The 26,992-nt window shown below is 36.9% G+C and overlaps 1 protein-coding gene and 1 long non-coding RNA gene across 3 annotated transcripts; one reads left to right on the top strand and one right to left on the bottom strand.

Annotated features, from left to right (window-relative positions):
• The first annotated feature begins 2,075 nt into the window (after positions 1-2,075).
• Positions 2,076-23,403, top strand: twf2b (twinfilin actin-binding protein 2b). Of its 2 annotated transcripts, none has more exons than XM_088338192.1 (11): positions 2,076-2,128; positions 7,076-7,153; positions 7,230-7,408; positions 9,042-9,137; positions 11,389-11,493; positions 11,563-11,577; positions 11,668-11,703; positions 17,610-17,729; positions 17,821-17,971; positions 19,203-19,324; positions 22,703-23,403. In XM_088338192.1, the coding sequence occupies exons 1-11, from the start codon at positions 2,104-2,106 to the stop codon at positions 22,868-22,870; spliced, it is 1,095 nt and encodes a 364-aa protein (XP_088194318.1). In that variant the 5' UTR covers positions 2,076-2,103; the 3' UTR covers positions 22,871-23,403. The 2 variants fall into 2 exon arrangements, with proteins under 2 accessions (XP_088194318.1, XP_088194319.1); XM_088338193.1 differs by lacking the exon at positions 2,076-2,128 and adding an exon at positions 3,232-3,306.
• On the bottom strand, positions 7,300-26,909 carry LOC148364116 (uncharacterized). The gene is made up of 3 exons (XR_015850721.1): positions 26,842-26,909; positions 19,394-19,497; positions 7,300-7,444 (listed from the first exon to the last, which is right to left on the bottom strand). It is a non-coding gene; the product is annotated as an uncharacterized LOC148364116 (long non-coding RNA).
• Between the last annotated feature and the right edge of the window lie 83 nt (positions 26,910-26,992).

Here is a 26,992-nt window from a genome sequence, read left to right as displayed (position 1 = left end):
AGTATCTATCTATCTATCTATCTATCTATCTAGAAGGATCACTTTTGTATGCCTTTCGTGAGTTTTTTTTATTTTTAGGGTACCTGTAGAAGCAAGATGGCGGACACTTTGGTGAGCCTTATGTTTTGTCAATTGAATAAAATGTTTTTGACCTATTACAATTTTTTTTTAAATACATATTTCTATGATAGTTTATGTGTTTTCAGTTATTATTTAAATCGCTGTTGTTTTCCTTTAATGGGTTTAGTTTTATCTCTATGAGGTGCTGAATAATACACACTGTCCCTTTAACATTAAAAATGGTTTTGACATCTTGGCATTGAATCAATCAGTCATCTTGATGCAGCCAGTCAGGCTTTTTTCATCCAGCCTGCCAAACAAAAATGATAAAAATGTTATGATAATGTGAAAAAAATACTTCTAATGAATTGATTTTGTTCTACTCTTGTCCCCAAAATAACAAATATTCGGAAAAAAACCTCTTTACTTGCTATTTTTAGCACCGGAACATGGGGGAGAAATTAAATCTGAAAGATATGAGAAAGCAAGTCCATGCATGATTTTGTTTACTACCAACAGAACCTTAAAATCACATCTTAAGCTAACAGGGAGCCAATGCAGGTTAGCTAAAATCGGGGTAATGTGATCAAACTTTCTTGTCTTAGTTAAAAGCCTCACTGCAGCATTTTGTACCAGCTGCAGGCTCTTGATCTTGGACTTCGGGAGACCGGAGAGTAGTGCATTACAGTAATCGAGACGGGAGGTAACAAAGGCATTAATAATAATCTCCGTATCTGACTGAGACAGCAATAGACGAATTTTAGGCATGTTGCGAAGATGGAAAAAAGCTCTTCTAGTGATATTCTTAACGTGTGTTTGAAAGGACACCTACATTTTTGACTGCATCACTCTGGGTGATATTACATTTGTCAATATTCAGAGCAGTTTTTGGGAACAATTCACTGCATTTAAGATGGACCAGTAACTCACATTCCGGTCTTTCCAGAGTTAAGGCGCAAGAAGTTGAGTGACATCCATTCTTCTATCTCAGTGAGGCAGGCGTCCAAATTTCCACAGTTTAGTGTGGCAGATTTCTCCATCGGAAGATATAGTTGAGTGTCATCTGCGTAGCAATGGAAACTGATATTATACTTGCGAATAATATCACCCAATGGAAGCATGTAAATGCTGAAAAGAAGGGGGCCAAGAACTGAACCCTGGGGAACACCACAGGTAACACTAAACAAGAAAATAAATATAACTGACTTGGAAATGTCTCTATTTCTGTTAATTCAGAAATGCATATTGTCACTGCTTTTCCAAAAAGACTTATCACCATCTTTTTTTGGTCATTTTTTATTTTTGCCTGAATTGAATGTACAAAAAATGCCAAAAATAGATATGTAGTTTGGAAATGTCATGGGTGGTATTAGAAAAATCTGATAGGTCTACGTGTCAGTGGGTGCTACTTAAACAACACCCCCTGCATGTCCAAACTGTGGCCATGAGGCCATTTGCAGCCCACTGACCTTTTTTCAGCGGGCTACAGAATACCTTGAAAGTATCAATTTTTTCCCACCTCAAAATTGATTATTTTTATAAAAAAATCAATGGCCTGATCTTTAACAAGGCTATATGAGTTTTTCCTTGTTAAGACAATACATTTGAAAAACATTGAAGTCATTCTGTGTCCTTCAATTTCCCTGTATTAAGAAAACCTTAAGCCTAAATGCTCATTTCGGCCTTTCCTTAGCCACTTTAAGCCTGATTCTCTTCCAAGGTCACATTTCAGTGAGCTGAAATTTGAGATTATACAGCCGACAAGCGCTTGTGAACAAGCCACAAAACATCTTATTGGATCTGGGCGACGAGCAGGCGGACTCCTGAGGTTCAACGATCCATGTGGGGGGGTTTAGATCAGTGGTCATGCTGCCGTATCCACTGACAGGCGCAATATTACTCATCCGCCGCCCAGTTCCGCAGATTGCATTTCAGGTGTGAAGAAAAAAGACTCGCCATCGCTCTGAGATCGCGGATACATCAGTCTGTTTGCATCGCCGAGACGGATCCGGAGCGGCTCCTTCAGTGATACTGACTACCAAAATGTCACACCAAACTGGAATCGACGGTACACATACTTTTGGGACAATTTGTTTGCGGTTTAATTTCTTCAAATACAAGGCTTGTTGAGAGGTTTTGTGTCTGGGTGAGCAATGGCTAATTATTGGACATCTAAACATCAAATAATTCATGGTTCACTGATTCCTTAACCACCTGGGTTGTAGGGGTACCTTTTCCTGGTGTGTGTCTGGGGCAAGTCCAACCCAGTGGCACTTATCCCTCTCCTGAGGGGGATAGGGTTCTGCTCACCCACATGTAGCTACTAGTTTCCATGATTACCAGTTTTAGGAAAAGCCTCCTGTTCTGACTTAAATATAGCACCTTTATCATCTGGTAGCCGTAGTTGTGGGTGCCCTCTGAGGTCAGTTGAGGTGCCAGCGGACCATTTCTGAAAATAGCTCAGCAGGGTCATTTTGATTTTCCAGTTAAATTATTTTTTTATTGGTTCACCAAGTTTATTTAATCATATTGATAAACATGATAAATTCTTATGCTAGGAATTCAAATGTTAGGACAAAAAAAAATATTCAAGTGTTGACAATTATTTTCAAGCAATTAATTAATAAATTAGAATGAGAATCTATTCGTGTAATAATTGCATGTATGTATTCATATTTTTATTGATTTATTTTACAGGAAATACAAAACAACAACAACAAAAACTCAAATTTTGGGGTTTTATAAAGCAAATGAGCAGAAAATGTGAAGTTTTTCTAGCTTGCTCTCTGGCTAACTTTTAAGCTTCATAGCTATCTATCTTTCTACTTTTGTAGCTTTTTAGAAGGCTAAACAGCTAGCTTTTTACATTTTTGCAGGCTAACTAGCAAGTATTTGATCTTTTTCTGCTAATTATTAAGCTAAATTTTGGCCTCCTTTCTAGCTTTTTATCTTGCTTTTTGTTAGCTTTCTATCTGACTTTAGTTCGCTATTTAGCCTTTCAGCTAGCTATCTAGCTCCCTTTTGTTTTTTTTTCCCTCTTTACCTCTCTAGCTAACTATCAAGCTACTTTTTAGCTCTCAAGCAAGTCGTCTAGCTAAGTTGCTATTTTGGAATATTATTTCAAACTGGGGGCCCTTTGCGCTAATTAGGAACAAAAAGTAGCTCGGCACTTGAAAAAGGTTGGAGACCCCTGGTATGAAATATCATCCTGCTCTCTTTAGAGATCGCAGATTCTAAATCACTGAGGTAAAATTAATTTTTTCCAAAGGTTTGAGTGATCCTGTTTTGTTCACATTCACATTATACATCACTTGTGGCTTACATAGTGTTAGTTTGTGACACATTAACGGCTCTTCACAAGGTTTTTTTATTTTCCTCGTATTAAGGTTTTGAATTTTTCATTGCCCGCATGTTGGTTTAAGATCAGGGGATGGTGTTATTGTCACCTGTACAGTCCTTTGAGACATTTTGTGAACAAGGCCTATACAAATAAATATGACTTGACTTTGTTAGGAAAAGGACTTTGCGTTTCGTGTAGTTTTGTACCTTCAAATTGTTCACGTATTCATTTTCATTGTGTGAACTTTAATTTTGAGTTTTTATTTTATTCATTTTTTTTTCACGTACATATCAATTAATGAAATAGTCATGTTACAAACTTTATTTAGGTGAATAAAACGGTCCTTGGTTCGTTTGTTTTTAATTCAGCATGTTTCATAACTGTTTCAATCAGCCAAATTATTTCCCTATTTCTACACACGATGCCTTCTGTCCATTTTAGTAATAGATTCATTGTTTGGTTACCTTTTAGGTTAGAAATTCTCTAAATTCTCATCATATCTGCTCCTGAACTGTAATCACTTTTTTAAATAACTTTATTTATAAAAAATTGACTAACTTTTATTTGTAAAAAAAACATTTTAAATAAATAGCTCATAATTTCTCTGATTTTTTAAATGATTAATACAGATATTTTTCAGTAAGGTATTTCAGGAGCTCCCTTAATACAAAGTGCGCCCTTGAGATAAGGGTAAATTACTCATCATGATTAAGATTAACCCATCTTGAGGTAATCTCGTATTTTTTTCTTTTTATTATTTGCAATATTCTTTTATGCATACATGTATATAATTTCTTAGTTCTATTACGCTGGCAACTGTGTGGACAGCAAAGCAAGAATTTAATTGTGCAGGAAATCGAGGTTCTTTACTGTGCATATGACAATAAACACTTTGAATTTGAATTTAAATACACACATTTGTTTATCTATGGCTAATACAATAATATCAGAAGAACTAAAAACACCTCATCCCATTAGACCAGCGACTGGTAACCCAAAATGCTTGAAGCCATATTGTACAAAAAAACAACAATCATATGTTTGGAACCTCAAAGAATGAAAATCTTCTTTGTTGTTCTAAGGAAGGCCACACATACTGGATATATAATATGTATATATTATGTATATATTTATATTCATTGGAAAATGCTAAGAATGCTTATGTCATGTTTGTCCTCCTCGTAACTCTATCATTTTCCATTCTCTAACATTTTTGAAAAAGCGCCAGGGAGCCACTGAGGTGCGCCAAAGAGTCATATGTGGCTCCAGAGTCACTTATTGCTGAACCCCGCTCTGGGCTAATGCTATGTAGATGCTATTAGACTACGGTGCAAATAATTCTTTAAACCAAACACGTGTGTCTATGTTTTTTGTGTGAGTGTTTTTTTTACAATTCACTTACCAAATAGTGACACCTAATGGCGTTAATTATTTAAAGGTTAATGTGTTTTGGGGGAGAAAAGACGATGACTTTGTTACCTATTCGTGAAGTGATATAGTCCAAGTTACTATCTAAATTATCAATAATGTTTCTACAAAAGTGAAATGTTTGAATACAGATAGAAAATCAAATGAGAACATGTTTTATTCGTCCCATTCATCGATAGATAAATCAAATATTAAAATAATTGTTGTCCCTGTTGAATAAATGTAGTGTGATTTGGTAACAGGAGAACTGTGCACGGGTTGGGCTGATGCACACCTTTCTCACTTGATCATACTTTATTCATGAGAACGCTTTGTTTGGTAGCTATGGCAACACTCGGGACCAATGTGGTTATCGGCACCCAACTTAAGATTTTGCAGTGTAGGGATCGATGAGATTTCGACGATTGAAAGAATAAATATCCTCATGGTTTAAGAGCTCTGTTTGAGAGACTTGTCGGGGTTAAGTGACGATAGCCTGGATCAAATGTTGTCATCAAGGTGTCTCAGGTTCCGATGGTGTCACCAATCCAATGGTGAACAGATGCGATTTCATTTTTTAAAAGATGGTTGGACGGATAAAAACAAAATCTCTCACACTTTTAGAAGTTTTTTTTTAGTCTTGTGTACTGAAAAGCAAAAAAAAAACAAACGTAAAACTTCACAAAATACTGTAAAATAGGAACCAACTGCTGAAAACAGCATTATTAGTTGAGGGCACAAAATGATCAATTTGTGTAAGGTTAATAGGACAGCATGTATTATTTGACCACTAGATATCGCAGCGCTGTGCGGTGCAACTGAAAACGAGTGCCAAAAAGAACAAGGAAGAATACAAACTACGGAGGCTCAAAATGACCAAAACGCACCATTTTACTTCATGTTTGGTATTGAATGAGTAACTGCTAGTTGTATTTCCCTCAGTGGACCTTAAAACTCGTTCATAGTCTTAAGTTGAGGCCTGGAAGGGAAGTGAGACAAACCTTTTCTTTTCTCTGTGTGTTTGAATCAACATCCGGGTTACCAGGTTAAAAACAAGCGCTGGAGTAAGCAGTTGAAGGTTTTCTTAACAATAAAACAAACACAATAAATACGATTGAATGTCCTTTGCTTGTGAGTGCAGAACAAGGCTGTAATGGTTTCACAAGAGTTCTTTAAAAATGGCTGACAATCAAAGGGGCGAAACACAGGAGTTAGTAGAAAATTCCCAAGACACCAGCTTCACACCTTTCCCTCATGGGAGGTGTAATAAGATTCAAGGCCTTCTCCCCGTCGGAAATTCAGAACACAACTCAGAACAATGTAGAGACTGTATCATGACAGCGGAAATCGATGAATTGTGGCGACAAGTGAATCAATCAAGAAGTAAATAAGTACATTTGAATATATTGATAATCATAAGGTGCATTAGTTACGTAACATCATTATTTTTTCCAGTAAGGTGGTAATCCAACTAATTATTTTTTCCGTCATTACAACGCCGTTACCTTCACTGACGGTAACAAACGGTGCGTTATTTTGTCTAGTACATAACAGCTAGCATTGTCTCATGCTAAGGCTATGTAACAGTATTAAGTCTTCTTGTACGAAAAAGAAGATAAGCATGACATCCTCTTCCAGCCTTTCGGCATAATTATTCGCCAACGCGCGAACGTGAACCCGACTCTCATTTAACCTAACACGGCAGCCATTTACAATAACACAAAACAATGCGGCGCGTGCATGATGACATCACACAATGGCGTAATGTCACGAGTAAGACTGCTACCCAATACTTAACATCTCATTTGGGGAAACTAATGTAGGATTCTTTCTCAGTGATTCCTGTGTCTTTAAACACTAATTGTTCCAAAACTCCTCCTCTCTCCTCACTAAGAAGAGTACAGTATTGGGTCTGTCAGCTATCATCAGTGGGAGAGAGAAGAGTGAGTGAGAGTGGTAAAGAGAGGCATTGTTTAGTCACTTTATAATGTTTTATTTTTTATTTTTGTTTTGAACAAATTATGTGAAGTGCAGTTGCCTTTTTCTGCCTGACCAGTTGTTTCAGGTTCTGGGAGTAAATTCAGTTACTAACTCAGTTACTTTTCGGAGGAAGTAGTAAGTAACCTTAACTAATTACTTTTTTCAAGTAACATGCCCAACTTCTAAGATGGATTGGATTATTGATATGATAAAAGAAACAAAATGATATATCTTTGTGGTGTAATGCTGTAAATAAATGCCGCTGCTGCCTTTCTCTTTTCACCTTAGCAACATTAGAGCTCAAAGATTTTCTGGCCCAGGCAAAGGAAGGTGCCATCAGGATTATGAAAATTGTCATCCAAAATGGTAACCACCACATGTTTATTTACAAAATTCCTATAGAGATTAATCTACGGTAATTGGATTTGACATTTGTCCGCAGAGGAGTTGGTGCTCGAGTCATGCGGGCAGCCGGCCCAAAGCTGGGACAAGGACTACGATCACTTCCTGTTGCCTTTGCTCATGCCACAGCAGCCGTGCTACATCCTTTATCGGCTAGATTCCCAGAATGCACTTGGATACGAGTGGATCTTCATTGCCTGGTCACCTGACCAGTCCCCTGTAAGTTGTATTGTGAATGTCGCCAAATGGCTCGTCCTGGTAAAATAAAGCGGAGAGCAATCTTATCTTTCTGTTTGACATTTCAAATCAGGTCAACTAAGACATTTATCTTTTAATTGCGCATGACTTCAAACAGTTATTAAGTTTATCAGCTCAAAATCAGATCTTTTGGAATACCAGAAATTGGAACCCCAAGTTTGTTTAGTCACATGTGTAGCCCGAATCCGTGATTTTGTGAAAATAAACATCAGCCGAGAGGAAATTGGTTGCCAAGCTGCTCTAAGGTTACAATGATTTTTGTTCAGTATTAAAAGCGAATAGAAAAATTTTGCACACCTTTGTTTTAATACTAATTTAAATACTGTACTGCAAACAAATCTGTGTCTGGTGAGGCACAGATTTGGAAGTATATGAATGTACCTTTATTCATCATTTGATTGGTCGAGCATGAAAGCAATATATTACTTGTAGCATAGAAAAAAAGGTTCACTAGCCTTAACTCATACTGTACATGATGTCTCTTTTTTAATAAAAGGTGCAGTATGTAATCCATTATGAAATAAGTTCATGCAACGAGAGAAAAAATGTATGTATTGAGTTGCTTTTAGCTTGCTAATACTAACACAAATTTTATGGTTTGGGGCTTGAAGCGTGTGCCAAATCAGAATCCTTGGTTTCACTCTCGCCCTCTGCCATGAGGAAAGAGAATTGCATGCCTCACTCAGACAGTCAGCAAGGTAATATGTTACAAACTAATTGTGTTGATAATTTTACCAATATGAGGTGAAAGTTTGGCGATTTTGAAAATGAAAATTCTGAAATTATGAAGGTAAATGACAAATAACTTTAACTATGAACATATATGAACATTTAGGGATTTTTGATTTTATGCTTTCATCATCCTAGAAAGGGGATTACTTCTTGTCTGGCTCCTTCTCAAGGTTTGTAATTCTCCTCATGATGAGGTTTTGAGTTTTTCCTTGCCCACATGTCGGTTTCAGATTAGATAGTGTAAGTGTGACCTGTGCAGTCCTGTGAGACTGACTTATCTGCCTTTCCTGACTGCAAGTCACTAGTCGTATGGAGCTGCAAACACGAAAAAATAAACGAATAATGATAATAAAGGAAAAATAAAAAATAAATAAAACAACACACTATCTTCCAACAGATGAAGGAAATGCCTCTTATTTTAGTACAACTATTTTCATTGAGTTTTGCAGAATGTGCTTTCAAAGGTCAACTCAAATCAAGTAATGTTTATTTGGATAGCCCTTAATCACAAAGAGTCTCAAAGGGCTTTACATGCTTATTTTTTTCTGTTTCTATTTCTTTCTCTTAATTTTCTCTTTCCTAATGTACTCAGTCAGCTTTTTTGTGTGGCATTTTTCACATCTAGAGTAACCTACCAGACTGCCTGTAAAACGGTGCTTATACAAAAATCTACACTCTCATAACTGTTCTCAGTAACTCATTAAATAAACTGAGGCTAAATGTAAGACAAAACACAACTAAGTTTAGCCAAACCACGAAAAACATGTTCAAGGAGGTTTGTTTCCACATTCTTGCAGTGGTGCCTTATAGCACTCCATTTGCTGTAAACTAAAAGTGCAACAATTGTGTATGTTCTGTGCAGGTCAGGGAGAAGATGGTTTATGCTGCCACCCGTGCCACGTTGAAGAAAGAATTCGGTGGGGGGCACATCAAAGACGAGCTGTTTGGCACAGTTGAGGTTAGGAAACAAAAAAAAATTGCGGGTGGCTGATAAGTTTATAGTTTAGTAGGCACTCAAATCAAGGAGAGCAGACATCATTGAAATTTGAACTTGTAAGGGGAACAGGAAAGGACTATGCATAGATGCCCTCACTATAATACAATTCCAAAAACCTCTTCTCTGAGTTCTTCCTTATTATTAAATTACCCAGGACACAAAAAGCAAATCTGCCTTAAAGGTTGTGGGAATCAAAGTACAGCAACATTATTGACTGACAGTGACAATGATGTAAACAGTGCATAATAGTCGAAGTAAGGAACAACAGTGATAAATAATAATGAAAATAACAAAGTGGAATCCAATGAAATCTCCTATGCAGTGGTCCAATATCAAAAACTGAATAAAGCGGGATAAACTCATCAACAGCCTACCTCAAGGTAACTTGTTTCTTCAATTTATTGTAACTTGACAAAACAATTCCGTGGTAAATATCAAAGGGACAAGGCTCTATAAGAAATAAAAACAAAACTATACAATATAATTGGAGTGGGGAAACAAAACACAATAGAAATTTAACCAAACACAAAAACTACTTGGCAATACAACATATTAAAAAGGTCTAAAAGATATTATGTACCCAGGATTTAAAATAAATTAACACTTGATTTTTGTTGCTTTCAGAGATTATCATACGGAATATGCCAAATTCAATAAGAATTACATGAAAGTTTGAGAGCTTTGAAAATGATTGCTTTACGTAAACAAACTTGGCAAATAGTTTGATTTTAATTGATGAAATTGAGTTATGGAAAAAAAATCATAAGCAATTGATTTCAATACCCAGTGGCCAGAATCCTAAAAGAAATTGGAAGGGACATAAAAATGAAATACACCTAGGGACAATTTGGAGTCACCAATTAACCAGACATGCATGTTTTTGGAATGCGGGAGGAAACCGGAGTGCCTGGTTGAAACCCACCTAAGCACGGGGAGAACATGCAAACTCCTGGTAGCTGGGTATGAACCCATGACTGTCAGAACCCGAACAGACGGAGGACCCAGACGCGTAACATTTTCACACAAGCTTTATTTTACGGGAATGGGGCAGTCATGTGTGTGAACACAAGCGCCAGTGATTCGGCGATCGCTGGGCGGAAGAAGTGATATAGAGAAGTCAGGCGCGGAAAAACAGGAAGCCAGAGGCAGACGAGATATCAGATAATGGAGCAAGATACCAGACAGGACGGGACAGACAAGCTCGATACTGGTTACAGTAGCAAGATACTGGACAAGGCAGGACAGACGGAATCGATACTGAATACTGGAGCAAGATACTGGACAAAACAGGACAGACAGGATCGATACCGGATAATGGAGACTGGAGCAAGATACCGGACAGGAGGAGACAGACGGGATCGATACCGGATACTGGAGACTGGAGCAAGATACTGCACAGGACCAGACAGAAGGGGTCGATGCTAGATACTGGAGACTGGAGCAAGGTACCGGACAGGACGAGACAGGCGGGATCGATACCGGATACTGTATACATGATCAGGATACCGGACAGAGTCAAAATACAAGTCATAAAAGTGCAGAGATTTATTGACGAACTGACAAGGAGTGAATAAGAGCACTGAGTTTAAATAGGAGGGAAGCCAATCAGGCAACGAGCAGCAGCTGGCACCAAAAGGGCGGGCCCAAATGAGGGCAATGGGCAACCGTGACAATGACAGCAGAACTGTGACGCAAACGCGCTAACCACTCTCCCGCCGCGCCGCCCTGTTGTAGTCATAAATATAATAATACATTTACGAGAATTCAATTAGTCAGCTGAAATAAAACTTTCGTCCATAAACCTTACCAATTGCTGTTTGATCTTTTAATCTTTAAAAAAATGCCACACATGTGTCAAACTCATGGCCCGCGGGCCAAATGTGCCCTGCCACATTATTATTCGTGGCCCTCAAGAGTTTAAAATGTCTTATTGTTTAAAAATTAACAAGAGAGTGCTTCGACAAAATATTATATTTACCAAGATTGCTATCAACTACAATGTCTGCAAAGGGATGGCTCAGCGCAACTTGATGCCACTACTTCATGCCAGTGGAATTTAAAAATAAAATTTCCTTAAAATGTTAAAAAAAAAAGTTGTTATAGAGTGATAACAAGTTGTTTCATTTAAAAAAAAAAAAATTTTGTAGAGTGAAAAAAATTCCATCTAACGTTAAATATAAATATCAATATAAATAATATCCTGCGTGGGCAGGATGATGTGTGCTTCCAGGGTTACCTGCGTCACATGACTTCCTGCTGCTCTCCAGCGCCCCTCACAGCAGCTGAACAAGAACTACAACGAATTCGCGTCACAGAGGTAAAGTAATGCTTTAGAATTTAAGGGGACAATTGAAAGCAAGTGGATCTGTTTTTTTTCACCCTGCAGGATAAAGTTGTATTGGTAAGTTCACGTTTTTATGTGTTTTAACATATTGCTGTGTGAATCAATTGACGATTTTAAACTTCACAAGCTTTGTTTTGTTGTATACAGGATGAGCGTCGACGGTTTGGGATTCCACGAGCAAGAGTATGTAATAACATACCTCAAATATTATTCTTGAAGGTCTAGTAATTTTAGCTTGAAAATAAAATAAAAGCAAAATTAATAGGTAACTTGATTCAGCTCCACACTTGGCGTGTAAACCCTGGCCACTAGGAGGCAATATAATGTTCAATTAAGGACACTAATTTATTTACTGACACTGTATATATTTTCAACGTTTTTTAATGAACAATGCAAATACAAACAACACTGGCTTGGAAAAGTAAAAAAACAAAACAATTCAGAGTGCAGTAGAAATACAGAGAAAAAAGGAAACAAATAAAATAAATAAAATAATCAAAATGAATTAAATAAAATAGAATAGAATAGAATAGAATATACCTTTATTGTCATTGTTACAAAATGGGTTAACATATTGTGACAACGAAATTGGGCATGACACTCCAGTTTTACACATTCACAGTGAGGTATGAGCCAAGAAGATAAAGGAACAGAGAAGATAAGGTTATAAAACAAGGGGGATAAGGCTATAGTTATAATTTACATGGTATTTACACAAGAAATGTCGGCATGTGGGATGTTACATAAAGTGTTGTCGTGATACCGTTGGTATCGTAAGGGTTGTGCAATATTGCATTTGGTGCAAAGTCATCATAGTGCAAAAAATAGTCAGCATATGCATTGGTGCAAACATAGACAACATAGTGCAGAAAAAAGGAAATGGTCAGACATTGTGCAAGGTGAGCAGTAAACGTAGTGCAGTCGACATGTGCAAGAACATAGACATTAGTACCATTATATTCGTATGAGGTAAAATAAAATAAACGTTAAGACATTTTTAAATCAATACGTGGTTGAGATTTTTAAGTATATGATACATCCCTCTGGGATTGGGAGTCTTCATTAAACTCAAAGATTCAATAAAAAAACAAATTCACTGACAAATTTCTGACAGGTTTACACTTCTGGACAGATTTTGTTGGATGTTCAAATGAAAAATGCATTGTTTATTGTGACTTTACCGTTTATTTTTAAGTACTGTTACCTGGTTAGTGGAGGGCAGAGAGAGAACCTCTTGCAATGCGCCAATCGGAAAGTTTGTATACTATAAACCCTAAGCTCAGCTAAAATGAGCTCCAAAGAAAGGCCGATAGTGAAGGGTAGAGAGGCTTTGAATTAAGGTAATGCGACCCCCTTGGATGGCCCGGGATAACTAATATGCCTTTGCCGATGATAGCGTGCAGTTCTCCGGCTAATACAAGTCCCAGAGATCACCTTATTTGAACCCTTACCCCTACACCACACACTTTTTTTCTGGCGGCTATGGTTCTTGTTTGTACATCAGTTAAAACAGTGGCTTGCAAAACTATTTGGCCCCCATAAACTTTGTGACCTTTTGCCACATTTCAGACTTCAAACATAAAGATATAAAACTGTAATTTCTTGTGAAGCATCAACAATAAGTGGGACACAATCATAAAGTGGAACACACTTTATTGGATATTTTATACTTTTTTAACAAATAAAAAACGAAAAAGTGGGTGTGCAAAATTGTTCAGCCCCATTGAGTTAATACTTTGTAGCACCACCTTTTGCTGCGATTACAGCCGCAAGTCGCTTGGGGTATGTCTCTATCATTTTTGCACATCGAGAAACTGATATTTTTGCCCATTCCTCCTTGCAATACAGCTCGAGCTCAGTGAGGTTGGATGGAAAGTGTTTGTGAACAGCAGTTTTCAGCTCTTTTCACAGATTCTCAATTGGATTGAGGTCTGGACTTTGACTTGGCCATTCTAACACCTTGATATTTTTTTTGCTGAACTATTCCATTGTAGCTTTTGCTTTATGTTTTGGATCAATGTCTTGTTGGAAGACGAATGTCCGTCCGGGTCTCAGGTCTTTTGGGACTCCCTTCAGGTTTTCTTCCAGAATGGTTCTGTATTTGGCTCCATCCATCTTCCCATCAATTTTAACCATCTTCCCTGTCCCTGCTGAAGAAAAGAAGGCCTAAACCATGATGCTGCCACCACCTTGTTTGACTGTGGGGATGGTGAGTTGAGTGTGATGAGCTGTGCTGCTTTTACGCCAAACATAACGTCTCGCATTGTTGCCAAAAAGTTCGATTTTGGTCTCATCTGACCAGAGCACCTACTTCCACATGTTTGGTGTGTCTCCCAGGTGGCTTGTGGGAAACTTTAAACAACACTTTTAATGGATATCTTTAAGAAATGCCTTCCTTCTTGCCACTTTTCCATAAAGGCCAGATCTGTGCAGTATACGACTGATTGTTGTCCTATGGACAGATTCTCCCACCTCAGCTGTAGACCTCTGCAGTTCATCCAGAGTGATCATGGGCCTCTTGGCTGCATCTCTGATCAGTTTTCTCCTTGTATGAGCTGAAAGGTTAGAGGGATGGCCCGATCATGGTAGATTTGCAGTGGTCTGATACTTCCATTTCAATATCATTGCTTGCACAGTGCTCCTTGGGATGTTTAAAGCTTGGGAAATCTTTTTGTATCCAAATACAGCTTTAAACTTCTCCACAACAGTATCTCGGACCTGCCTGGTGTGTTCCTTGTTTTTCATGATGCTCTCTGCGCTTTAAACAGACCTCTGAGACTATCACAATGCAGGTGCATTTATACAGAGACTTGATTACACACAAGCGGATTCCATTTATCATCGTTAGTCATTTAGATCAACATTAAATCATTCAGAGATCCTCACTGAACTTCTGGACTGAGTTTGCTGCACTGAAAGTAAAGGGGCCGAATAATTTTGCACACCCACTTTTTCGTTTTTTATTTGTTAAAATAGTTAAAAAATATCCAATAAAGTGTGTTCCACTTCATGATTGTGTCCCACTTATTATTGATGCTTCACAAAGAATTAGAGTTTTATATCTTTATGTTCGAAGTCTGAAATGTGGCAAAAGGTCACAAAGTTCAAGAGGACCAAATAGTTTCGCAAGCCACTGTATTTGTGGTAGTAACATAGCCCGCAACATTCAATGACAGTCAGACTTGATATTTGATTGCTATATTTCGGATCTCAATCAGAAAAATAATGAGTGGGGTCAACTTACACCCACCTAGCACGAATCGTTTTGCCTGTGTGTCGAGGTTAGGATCTATCAGTAAAAACTAGCCCAGAAAAAGATGTTTTATTGTATTACCTTAAAGGTCCATAATGTTATATTTGGCGGCACTGTATTGTTTAATGTGAACGAAAACCAGTGTCAGATGAGCACAGCGTAGCAGAAAGATGTCAGACAAACATGGCGGCGACTGTTAAGTATCGATTCCCTGTGTAAAACAAAAACACATTTCTCGACCAATAATATTTTTAATGGTTTATGGTATGATAGTTCATGTATGTTTGCCCATTATTCAAATCAATGTTTTTTTTAACTAAAGGAAAGTTTTTTGTAGCACTACAGCTACTACATGAAATACACGGTCCCTTTAACTTTTAAATGAAGGCTAGACCTGTCCCCCTTGAATAAAGGCATCGATTATTGTTACGTTTCTTTCATACTTTTATTTCAAAAAAAGTCCATGCAACGAGAATACATGATGTCCTGACTTGCTGTTAGCTAGAAAATACTATGACTAATTCTGTTGTTTGGGGCTGAAGTGTGCAGCAAATCAGAGTCCTTGGTCTTACTATCGCCCCCTGACATGAGGCAGGAGAATTGTGTGCCTCACTCTGCATCTACAGGTGCTCAGCACAGTAGTAATATGATGTGAAAATTCAGTGATTTCAATCAGAAAAATGTAAAACAAATTGTGAATTTAAATGAGATAGAACTTTTACACTTATTAATATTTAACCACTGGAACAGGCTGAGACAATCATTTACCTGAAGCTTTCTTTTTTTGATTGTTTGTCCTTTTTATAATAAAGATTGAATATAAAAACTGCATTCCGAACTGCCAGGCCCCGAAAATTACCTGTTTAATCTGCTTTTAGATGATTTAGGATTATGATGTCTATCAGAACTAGGGCAGCACGGCGGCGCGGTGGTTAGCGCGTGTGCGGCAAAGTTCTGAGGTCATGAGATCGGACCTCCTGTGTGGAGTTTGCATGTTCTTCCCGTGCTTGCGTGGGTTTCCTCCGGGCACTCCGGTTTCCTCCCACATTCCAAAAACATGCATGTCAGGTTAATTGGCCGGTCCAAATTGTCCCTAGGTGGGAATGAGCGAGTGAATTGTCTGTCCCTGTGTGCTCTGCGACTGGCTGGCAACCACATACCTGTGAACCTGTATGTTTTTGCCGTACAAAGTACATTTACTATGCATTTTAAGACGTGTACGGCGTACAAGAGAATCCGTACGGAAAAACGCTAATTTGTCAATTATGGGTACCATCCGGTATACACCAACTATCACGAAACGGCAAATCAATCAAGTCAAACGAGTTCGAGTTTTGTAGTGAATAGAAGTCCGTCTCTTTTTAGAGAACCGCCTTTTTTGGCTCAACTCATTGAAGAAAGCCGGCTCTGAAACGGCTCAGTTGCTTTGATGCATTATATTATGAATTATTATGTTGTATAGAGAAGTTAAGAAAAAAAGGAAGTATAAAAGGAGAAAATGAAAAAAGACAGGTTTGTGGTTATCCCTTTTCAGTATATTACCAACAATAATTTAATGCAGAAAATGAATTAATAATTTGAATTAAAAAAATGTATTATTCTACTTAAATATATTTGCATGTATTTTTTCCTTCTACAGTGAACGTCCAAGCTACTTAATTTTTGAACTTTTTTTATAATAAACCTCATTCATGTCGAGCAACTCAGTATCTCACAACAAAATGTTTTTTAATAATATATATGATATAACGAAACACATGTACAATATAACATGTTAAACTACATAAATAAACACGTTTGAAAAATAAATATATGGTGTAAGATTATTTTGTAAGGGAATATACGACGGTTTGTAAGGGCATGGAGCCGTGGAGGTTGACAGGTATGCAACCAGTTCAGGGTGTCCCCTGCCCACTGCCTGAAGATAGCTGGGATGGGCTCCAGCACCCCAGCGACCCTACTGAGAATAAGCGGTGCAGATAATGGATGGCTGGATGGATGTGTAGAACTAATAGATTGAAAAACATCTTCTACCCTAAGGCAATAATCACCCTTAAGGCTGCAAAATGAAACACTGGTTACTATGACAAGGGATGATTCAGTTATTTTTTTTATTAAATTAATGTTACATATTTTTGTACTATAACCCTTAACATACTGTTTTGAACTATAGTATTTTTCTTGTAAATGTTGTTGCACCATCAGGATGGTACTGTTACGACCAGAACGGAGACAGGACCCACTTGTGTTACATTTCTATCAGTTTTAAGAAGAAAGGAAAGGGTTGCACCCAAGATTCGATGATCGCTGGACGCGGGAAGCAGGTCAATCCGAACGCGGAAATGGGGCTTCCGTGGCGAGCGATGGCGGTGTCGGGAACGGAAAAAAATGGTCAGTAGCCGGGAAAGGAGAGCAAAAAACGTGGTCAGGATCGAAAAACGTGTCGAAGCCGGAGAACAGACGGGAGCAATAACAGGTGGGAGCCAGGGTCGAAAAGAGCTTGCCTAGAGTAACCAAGGTTCGCAGACGGACTGACAACAGGTGACAGAAAGAAGTGGGTTCAAATAGGGACAGGGAGCCAATCAGAGTCCAAGGCAGTTGGCGACAAAGGAGCGGGCACAGGTACTTTCTCATTTTGTTGTGCGTTTCCCATGTTACAATGACAATAATTATACTTTTATGATTCCAAGCAAGTTGAAAATAGTGCACAGATATTTTTAGGCACCATAAAATACACAATATGTAAAAACAAGTGATTTAGAGAAATAAAATATATTAATTTCCAATTAGATTTTGTTTCATTTTCATCATTTACTATGTATGTGTCATGGATTAGCTTCCTGTGGAGTTTGGTATCGACAAAAAAGTCTCCCAGGGTCTGGCGTTCCCTTTACAAGAAGAGGCCAAGCGAGCTCTGCAGCAGCTGCAGCAGAAACGCATTAACTACATACAACTGGTTAGCCCAGACACACAATCCTTAAAACAAATTATGTACAGAACCGGTATTCTTCCGCTATTGAGCCAAGCCTGCTTGTGTCTCGTTACAGAAGCTTGACGTGGAGAAGGAGACCATCGAACTGGTTCACACCAAACCGACGGAAACCCAGGAGCTTGCATACAGGATCCCCACTGATTCCCCCAGATACCACTTCTTCGTCTTCAAACATTCCCATCAGGGACGAACTCAGGAGGCACTTGGTAGGGCAAAGCCTTTATTGAAGCGGTCGGGAACCTGTGGCTCGCGAGCCAGATGTGGCTCTTTTTATTAGGACAAATGCCTTCCGCGAAATTTTCCTGTTTGGTGTTCCAAAATTGACTCAAATCAAAGTTGAGTTGGTGCAACACTTAAGTTGTCCAGTCCACTATATGAAGGCTACAGTCTCGACTACAATTTACAGACACGTTTTGCTACAACATACACCGTTTTGGTTGGGATCCTTATATGGAAGCTCATGAAACGATGTATGTTTATTGTTGAGACACTTTTTGATAAAAACCCACTCAACAAAATAAACACCAGTCAAGCACACAGAGCTATTTGAGTGATTGGTAGGGATCGATAGATTTCATTGAGTGAGCGCTAGGGGTTGCCGGATCTCAGCACATATAGGACCCCTCGCCCACTCGTTTGAAGGGCAACACATCCATAAACTTTTCTTTTGCATTTTTTGTCATTTTTACAAGAGAACTCTGCTCACATCTTGTTTCAAAACCATTATTTATGAAATAAAATGAAGGTCAAAATGAGCCCCAACGATCTTAAGTAACTGCGGGAGGGACATGTTTAAAGTGGTATAATTTTTGATATGGGACACATTCTCTGGCATTATTATTAATTCATAAAGGTTATCAAATCATCTTTTGTCAAACAGTGAAACAAACATTTTTTTCAAGTATTTTGTCTGTGGAGCGGGTTTGGTGGTTTTTCTAAATTCTAGCTTAAAATATATGGTATGGCTCTCCCTCCAAAATAAAAAACAAAATATTTTGCCAATATGGCTCCTTGGGTCAAAAAGGTTCTCAATCCCTGCTTTATAGGGTTGTACAGTCATCCTTCACTGTATCGCGGTTTACTTTTCACGAGTTTTCATTGTGTATTGTGTTCTGCATTCTGATTGGCTAAACAGTCGCCCCGCCATCCTTTCTGCCTGTGTCTGCCCATGTGTCAGTAACGTTGCACACGTAATACAACTTGACCAACCTACACTACATACGTGCAAATCTTGTTCAATTTCGAGTTTCTCTATAAACAATCATGTCAACAAAACGTTCTGGACTGACAAAAACACCGAAAACTAAAGGTGATTTCTGTCGACGTCCAAGTCACTTTTTTCCAACTGTATAGTACTTTTACTGACTAACTATTCACTGTATTTGTTATCACCAATTTGTTAAAGAAGTTTTTGCTATGATTTTGTATCACTTGCAGTGTTCATATACTCCATGCCGGGATACACCTGCAGTATAAAAGAGCGCATGTTATACTCCAGCTGCAAGAACAGACTCCTGGAGGAGGTGGAGAAAGATTACCAATTGGAAGTCACTAAAAAGGTACTGATTTAAATGGAATTTGTCAAAGTTAAAACTTGATATTGTATTAGGATAAAGAAAAGAACACACCCTGAGTCGGAAATTAAGATTTTGATAGCCCTTCTATCGGAGGCGCGTGCTTCCAACGTCTGCCTCCAAGATCGGCTCTGGAAGGAATCACGCTCCCCGGTTGGCTAGACATAAAACACAGACATAAAACAACACGTCTGAGAGAGATCAACACATGAAACAAATCTGATTGGTTTACACAGAAAACATATGTTTAAATAAGTGAAAGATGCTAGTCGCTAGATGGCGTGCGAGCATAATAAATGAGCAACAAGATTAGTGAAACTTTGTAACTCAAAGGTACAATGCGTCACTGTGAAAGGAAGCAAACTCTTGAGCAGGCTTCCTTGCACTTCCCAGCACCAAAGCAGAGGCCATCTTGATTAATAGTTAGAGGGCCCAACGAGGAAGAAGAATGCAAATAGCACCTGGATATAATCTTTTGCGTCGTTAAGGCACTTTTGAGGATGAAATCATACAAAGTCACATTCAAACTTTAATCAAACTATAATTTCCCTTACCGAATTATAAGGCAGAAATAAGACATACAACTCTTTAATTACATTTGTAGTTCAATTTAATTCCCTTTATCTAAAACTACAGAATAGTTTCATCTCAAATGTAAATAAATGAATTAATAAAAATTTAAATGGACAAATCTTCTGGTGCTAAACTGCAAGTATGCAGTGATCCACAGTAAGTCATTTATCCGATAATAACATAACATAACATACTGTATATACATATATATTCATCTTTATCATCCACACAATAAAGTTATTTTAAATGTTTAGTTACACGACTTTTTAAATATTTTGGGTACGAACTTCTAGAAAGTGGCTATTTCAAAGCAGTTTTAGGGGGTTGCTTATATGCGATGTAGACTTATATGTGAGCATATACAGCACTTGAAATTTGGATTTTGCTGCTAATTTTGTTTATTGAAGAAAAAATAAGTGAATATATTCTACTATCTTCGCGTCAAACTTCACAATTCTTTCATCCAATAAATTTGATTTGGGTCACAGCTTGTCATTAGAGGGGAATGGTGGGTCCTCAAGTCAGACTAGTTGAGAACCATTGGTCTAGTAAACCTGAAAAGCTAACAAATATATTACAATATGATAAAATAGATAAAGATGTTTTATGGCTCTGTCAGTAATCTTTCATTTTCAACAGGCACAAAGCACAATTTCCTTGAGACAAATATCCCCATTACATACCCATGAAATGAAAGAAGCCGATATTATTATTTTAGCAAAAGTTGGGCAATCTCACTTCAAAGAAAGAAAAAAATAGCAATTTTCTATCATTGACTGAAGTATATTAAAATGAAGTGCAAAGAGAAATAACATATAGTGAAAACAAATACAGTACACAATTCCTAATGCATGATAAAATAATGAATCAACATCATATCAGGGGCTGGACATAGAAACAGATATGCTGAAATGTGAATGCATGAAAAAAATAGTATAGAAAGAAAATACAATAAATTACAGCAATAAAACTCATATGAAAAAGTAATGTCATTTAGAATAAAAACTGAAACTGCAATTTACCACAACATTCGTCAAAAGTATTGGGATAACACTGGAGAAATATTTTTGACATTTTGTCTGAAATTGCATTCAAAGTCCAGGTACATTATTTTTACTCTTTAGCGTAACCAGCCCCCCCAAAATTAGAGCATTTTTCAAACTCTTTTCTCTAATAAAGGACAGGATAGACCTCAATATGAAAACCGCTAGTTTAAAAAAAATAGAAAAAGTAAAGCAAAACAAAAATGTAAACAACGCTGCGTCGGAAAAACTTCACTGCCTTGGAATGGTTCAGTCCATTTGATCCCTAGCACCGCTCTCACCCCCCTGCCCCGCTCCTCTTTCGCTCAGCTAATGTCACTTGCGGCATAGCGGCAGAGTCTGTGGAGGCTCCTGTGTATTGCGATGAGAGTATGTTATTATGGAAGCACAAGAGTGCCATAATTCAATTTAAAAGGGAACATTCAATTAATAAAAACGGCATTTTGAAATGAATAAAAAGCCTTTAGCAAAATATTTCAATCAAAATGTTATCATAATTGCATTTTACATGTTGTATCACTTTCAGTGAAATGGAAAAAAATGTTTTGGTACTATTACTGTACTTCTATTCTGTATTTCGGAGGTCACATTTTTTTCATATTTCTGCAGTTGTACTTTTGTAGTATTTCCGTAGTAGAATATAGTATATTTGTCGTGTCTTTATTGTATTACTCTAGTTATATTTTTGTCGTACTTTTGTTGCATTTTCATAGTATTACTCTCGTTGTATTTTTGTGGTATTTTTATAGTATTACTATATTTTTTATTTTGTAGCATTACTCTAGTTGTATTTTTGTAGTATTTTTGGAGTACGACTTTACTTTTATTTTGTAGTATTTCTGTATTTTTGTAGTATTACTAGTTTTTATCTTATAGTATTTTTGTAGTATTTCTCAGGTGTATTTTTGTAGTATTTCCGTAATAGAATATAGTATAGTTGTCTTATCTTTTTTGTATTATATTTTTGTGGTATTTCTGTTGTTTTTCCATAGTATTAATCTAGTTGTATTTTTTTGGTATTTTTGTAGTTTCTTTGTAATATTCTTAGAGTACGCCTGCACTTTTATTTTGTAATATTTTTTTTGTTTTTGTAGTATTATGTGTTTTATTTAATAGTATTTTTGCAGTATTGTTGCTGTTGTATTTTTGTAGTATTTCCGAAATAGAATGTAGTATGTTTGTAGTATCTTTATTGTACTACTGTAGTATTTTTGTGGTATTTTTATAGTATGTTTAGAGTACGACTGTACTTTTATTTTGTCGTATTTCTGTATTTTTGTAGTACGACTCGTTTTATTTTATAGTATTTTTGCAGTATTTCTGCAGTTGTATTTTTGCAGAAGTTCCGTAATAGAATGTAGTATAATAGTAGTATCTTTATTGTATTACTTGAGTCGTATTTTGTGGCATTGTTTTAGTATTTTTAGAGTTCGACTGTACTTTTATTTTGTGGTATTTGTAAAGTAATATTTATCCTATTTTTACCATTGCAATTATTTTTTGATCATATCTGTTGTGTTTTTGTAGTATTAGCACATTGTACAGCGCTTTGGGAGGCCTTCATTGACTTGAAAAGCGCCATATAAATGCAGACCATTTACCATTTTTAGAACCAGCCAGACTGCTCAGCACCCCCCAAAGCGCTAAACCTAAAATCGTTCCTGTTTTCACCTGAAGGGTTTTTGACTATACTTGACTTTCCCTAATGCAAAAAACAACTCATTTGTTGTCCATTTTGCGTGTACAGATGGAGATCGATAGCGGGGACGGGCTGACAGAAGATTTCTTGTACGAGGAGGTGCACCCCATGGAGCACACCCTGAAGCAAGCGTTTGCAAAACCCCGTGGGCCAGGCGGAAAGAAGGGCAACAAACGCATCATTAAGGGCTCAGGAGATAATGGCGAGGAACCTTAACCGTTCATGCAGACATATTTTTAAATTAGAGTTAAACCGGGGAAAAGAAAGGATTGAGTGATGGGATTATGTTGTATCGTTGTATGTACTCGGAGATACATGAGGAAAAACGAAGGGATGCTGGGAACAAGAATGGCACTAAAACAACGACAAAATTGATTAAAAGTACAGTAATCCCTTGCTATAACGGGGTTCATCTTTCACTGTCTCACTGCTTTACGGATTTTCATCATGCATTGTGCTCTGCATTCTGATTGGATAAACCAGGCATGCCAGACATACATTGGATGGTTTAATCAGGTACGCCGTATATTTCAGAGTACGTCCAAAATGAAGAGAGTCTATAGGTCATTTCTATCAAACCTTATGATTTTTTTAAATGAATGCAAACCAAATTCTCCCTTTGGCCGCTGGAGGGCAGTAAAGGATATACTTTCAGCTTTGCAAGGCCTAGCTTAGATGTTTGATTAGATGTAGTTTAATCTTATTGCCCTTGCACTGTTAAAACTTTTAAAGCAGTATGACAATTGAGGCAAAAAAAAAAAAAAAAAATATATAAATATATATATAAATATAAATATATATATATATATATATATATATATATATATATATATATATATATATACACACACCCTGCTATTTTGCTATTTCTCCCACTTAGAAATCATAGAGGCGTCTGAAATTTTCATTGTAGGTGCATGTCCACTGTGAGAGAGGTAGACTAAAAAGAAAAATCCAGGAATTACAATGCATGATGCATGAATTGCTCCGTAGCCCCTTCCACCCATCTGGAAGTGTACAATTTTGTGTCTTCTGTCTATGGACATCTCTTTGGTCTTCGCCATGTTACAAGTTAAAGTCTGATTGTATAGGGTAGACAAGTGTATTTATGCATCTAACAACCTCAAACAGGTGCATCTGATTCAGGATGATACATGGAGTGCAGGTGGACCTCTAATGGGAGGACTAACAGGTCTTTCAGGGTCAGAATCCTAAATGATACACAGGCATATTTGCAGCTGTATCACACAAATAAATCCTTAAAAGAATGTGATTTTTCTTTTTAGTTTATCTCTTTCACAGTGGACATAATAATAATAATAATAATAATAATAATAATAATAATAATTTCCTTGTATTGTCATTCTGTGTAACAATGTACACAGAACGAAATGTCGATTGCACCTGACCCGTTGTAGCGAGCCGATGCAGCCGCAGCCAACAGAGGGCGCCGCCGACCACTTTTTAAGTCTTAGGAATGACTCGGCCGGGGCGCGAACCACCGACCTCCCAGTCTCATGCACTCACGATGAAAATTTCAGACCTCGCCATGATTTTTAAGTGGGAGAAATAGCAAAATAGCAGGGTATATATATATATATATATATATATATACATTAAGAATTGTTGTGTCATGTTTGTCCTCCTATAGAAACTATTTCATTTTCAATCATCAAACATGATGCACCAGCGAGCCACTATGAAGCGCCAAAGAGCCGAATGTGGCTCTAGAGCTGCTTGTTTCTGACCACTGTCTGCCATCTCACTACTACGGGTCAAACAACAGAAACTTTGCAAAAGGCTGGAAATAGAAATTATAAGAAAAATGGTGCAGTTTGGTCAATTTGAGTCTTTGTAGTTTGTGTTCTTCCTCGTTCTTTGTAGTACTTGTTTTTTGGTTGCACTACACCTTACAGGGACATTTAGCGTTCAAATAATACTCTGTGCATTTAAACTGCTTTCTGTGGCCAATGTAGATTGATACAGTTACAGTTTGACCAGAAATAAAGTGTATTTTTAATTCTATTTAGTTATGTTATTGTGTTTACATAAAGTAAAATATTATAGAGTGCAATATTTCCTCATTAGAATAGAATAGAATAGAATATGCCTTTATTGTCATTGTTACAACATGGGATATGCTGTGACAACGAAATTGGACGACTCCAGTTCCACATTTACAGTGAAAAAAATTAAAAATCAGAAACAACTTTTCTTAAGAGTTTTTTTTGTGGTGGAAACTGATTTTTGTCCGGCATTTGTGGTATTAAGTCAACTGTTATAAAGTGCGTCGTATGTCTTTCAATTTTTGGGATTGGAAATATGTTTTATTCATGAAAATACCATTGTCAATGTTTGAATGGCTTTGCAACAATACTTCTACATAACTGATTATTTTCTCTTCTTAAACACAGAATTGTGTCAATATTTGATTCGACTGTGAATGTTTTTAACATGTACTCGATGTACTGTACAATATTTCCCACTCATGTGGCACTTAGTTATGTAGATTATACAAGTTCTTTAGTCCCAAATGCAGACATTATCATGGTATGGTCCTTTTAAACTAGATTAGTATCATCAAATTGGTTTCGGAACGATCCCAATTTAAGCAAACTAATATATAAAGTCCCTGTTTTAAGCACTTCATTTGATATTTAGTTTTCAAGCGTTACAGTAGTTTTTAGTATTTCTTTAGTCGGATTTTTGTTGAAGTTCAGTTTTTTTGGTAGTATTGCTGTTTTTTCATTTTTGTAATATTTCTGCAGCAGTTTTATTGGTAGTTTTTCCAGTCGGAATTCCTAGAATTTCTGTAATAGTTTTGTTGTATTACGATAGTAGATTTTTTTTGTTGTCTGTAGTATTTTTGTAATATTACAGTACTTTAATGTTTTCGGTGTTTTTGTAGAAATATGCTATGATTATTTCTTCGTATTTTAGTACTTTCTCTGTTGTATTTTGTAGTATTTTTAGGGTAAAATTAGTATTTCTGTAGTAAAGCATTATTGTAGTTTTATTTTTGTCGTATTATTGTCGTATTTCCATAGAATTTTTGTCGTATCGCTTTTGTTTCATTTTTGCGGTATTTCTGTTGTATTTATTTTTGGTTTGAACAAATGTATTGACACTAATAACAGCAAACAAACAATGTGAGGTTTGAACAACCCTTCACGACAATCTTAACAGCAATCAAGCATATTTCGTTATGTCTGGCAATATGACGTGTTAACATTTTTTTCCTGACATTTTTAACATTTTTTTGGTTTGAACAAATAAATGACACTAATAACAGCAAACAAACAATGTGAGGTTTGAACAACTCTTCTCGACAATCTTAACAGCAATCAACCATATTCACAATTTCGTTATGTCTGGCAGTATGACGTTTTAACATGTTTTTCTGACATTTTTAACATCTTCGTTAGTGTCAATAGATCCGTCCAGGTCGATTGTTTTTTGGTCTGAACAAATCCACTAACACCACTTCTGTAGTAGCATTTATGTAGTAATATTTTTCTGGGAGTGTTTTGTATTATAGTATGATGAAGCGTTAACAAACGCATTTTGTAGAATACGCGCTTTATTTTTTTAATAAACGCGTTTATATAGACTACGATTGCTTGATTGTCTTAATTAGCTCGATGCATTGTTGTAATGAGCTTATTATATAGAATACGATCGCTTTTGTCGGAAGCGCAGCAGAATGCGCGTTCACGCGAGGGAGGGGGGGTTGCATGGGAGTCGAAATGAGGCACAACACCGGCTCTGATTGGATGCATCGAGCACGATACTTCTAATAATTTTTTTGTCTTCAAGTTTTGGTTTGAACAGTTTTATTGGCACTTTTAGCAGCAAATAAACACATTCACAATTTCCTTATATCATATTCTAACAATATGAGGTTTGAACAATTTTTATTTTTTATTTTATTTTTATATCATATTCTAACAAGGTTTCTGGAGGTAAAGTGAAAGTGTGACATTCTGCCTTTGCTCTTTATTTCCGCCAAAGCTTTTAGTTCTTGTTTGATCTCTCTGATTTCATCATTAAATTCGATCCCCTTTTGTGTTAGGCTAAAATAGCGTTGGAGTCTTCTTTGTAGTCCCAACATGTATTTTATCTCTTTAGGTTTTTTATTTGTTCCTGCATTTTTAAAGAAAATCTGCGTTCGTTCCTTTATCACCCACCATTGTGCTTGTGAATCATACGAGTCTTAAAGGGTCTGCCAGTCCTTGTACCGCTCCCTGTATTGCGCGGCTTCATCCTCCAGCAGGGAGCAGTTCAACTTCCACAATAAGATTGCACGTCCTTCTTTCATCACAGTGCTCCCCTTTATGA

This window comes from Urocampus carinirostris, chromosome 6 (genome assembly GCF_059441175.1).
Source record: "Urocampus carinirostris isolate Australia breed hairy pipefish chromosome 6, RoL_Ucar_1.0, whole genome shotgun sequence".
Taxonomy (NCBI): domain Eukaryota; kingdom Metazoa; phylum Chordata; class Actinopteri; order Syngnathiformes; family Syngnathidae; genus Urocampus; species Urocampus carinirostris.
Note: the sequence above shows the minus strand (reverse complement) of the source record. Positions and strands in the feature narration are given on the sequence as shown.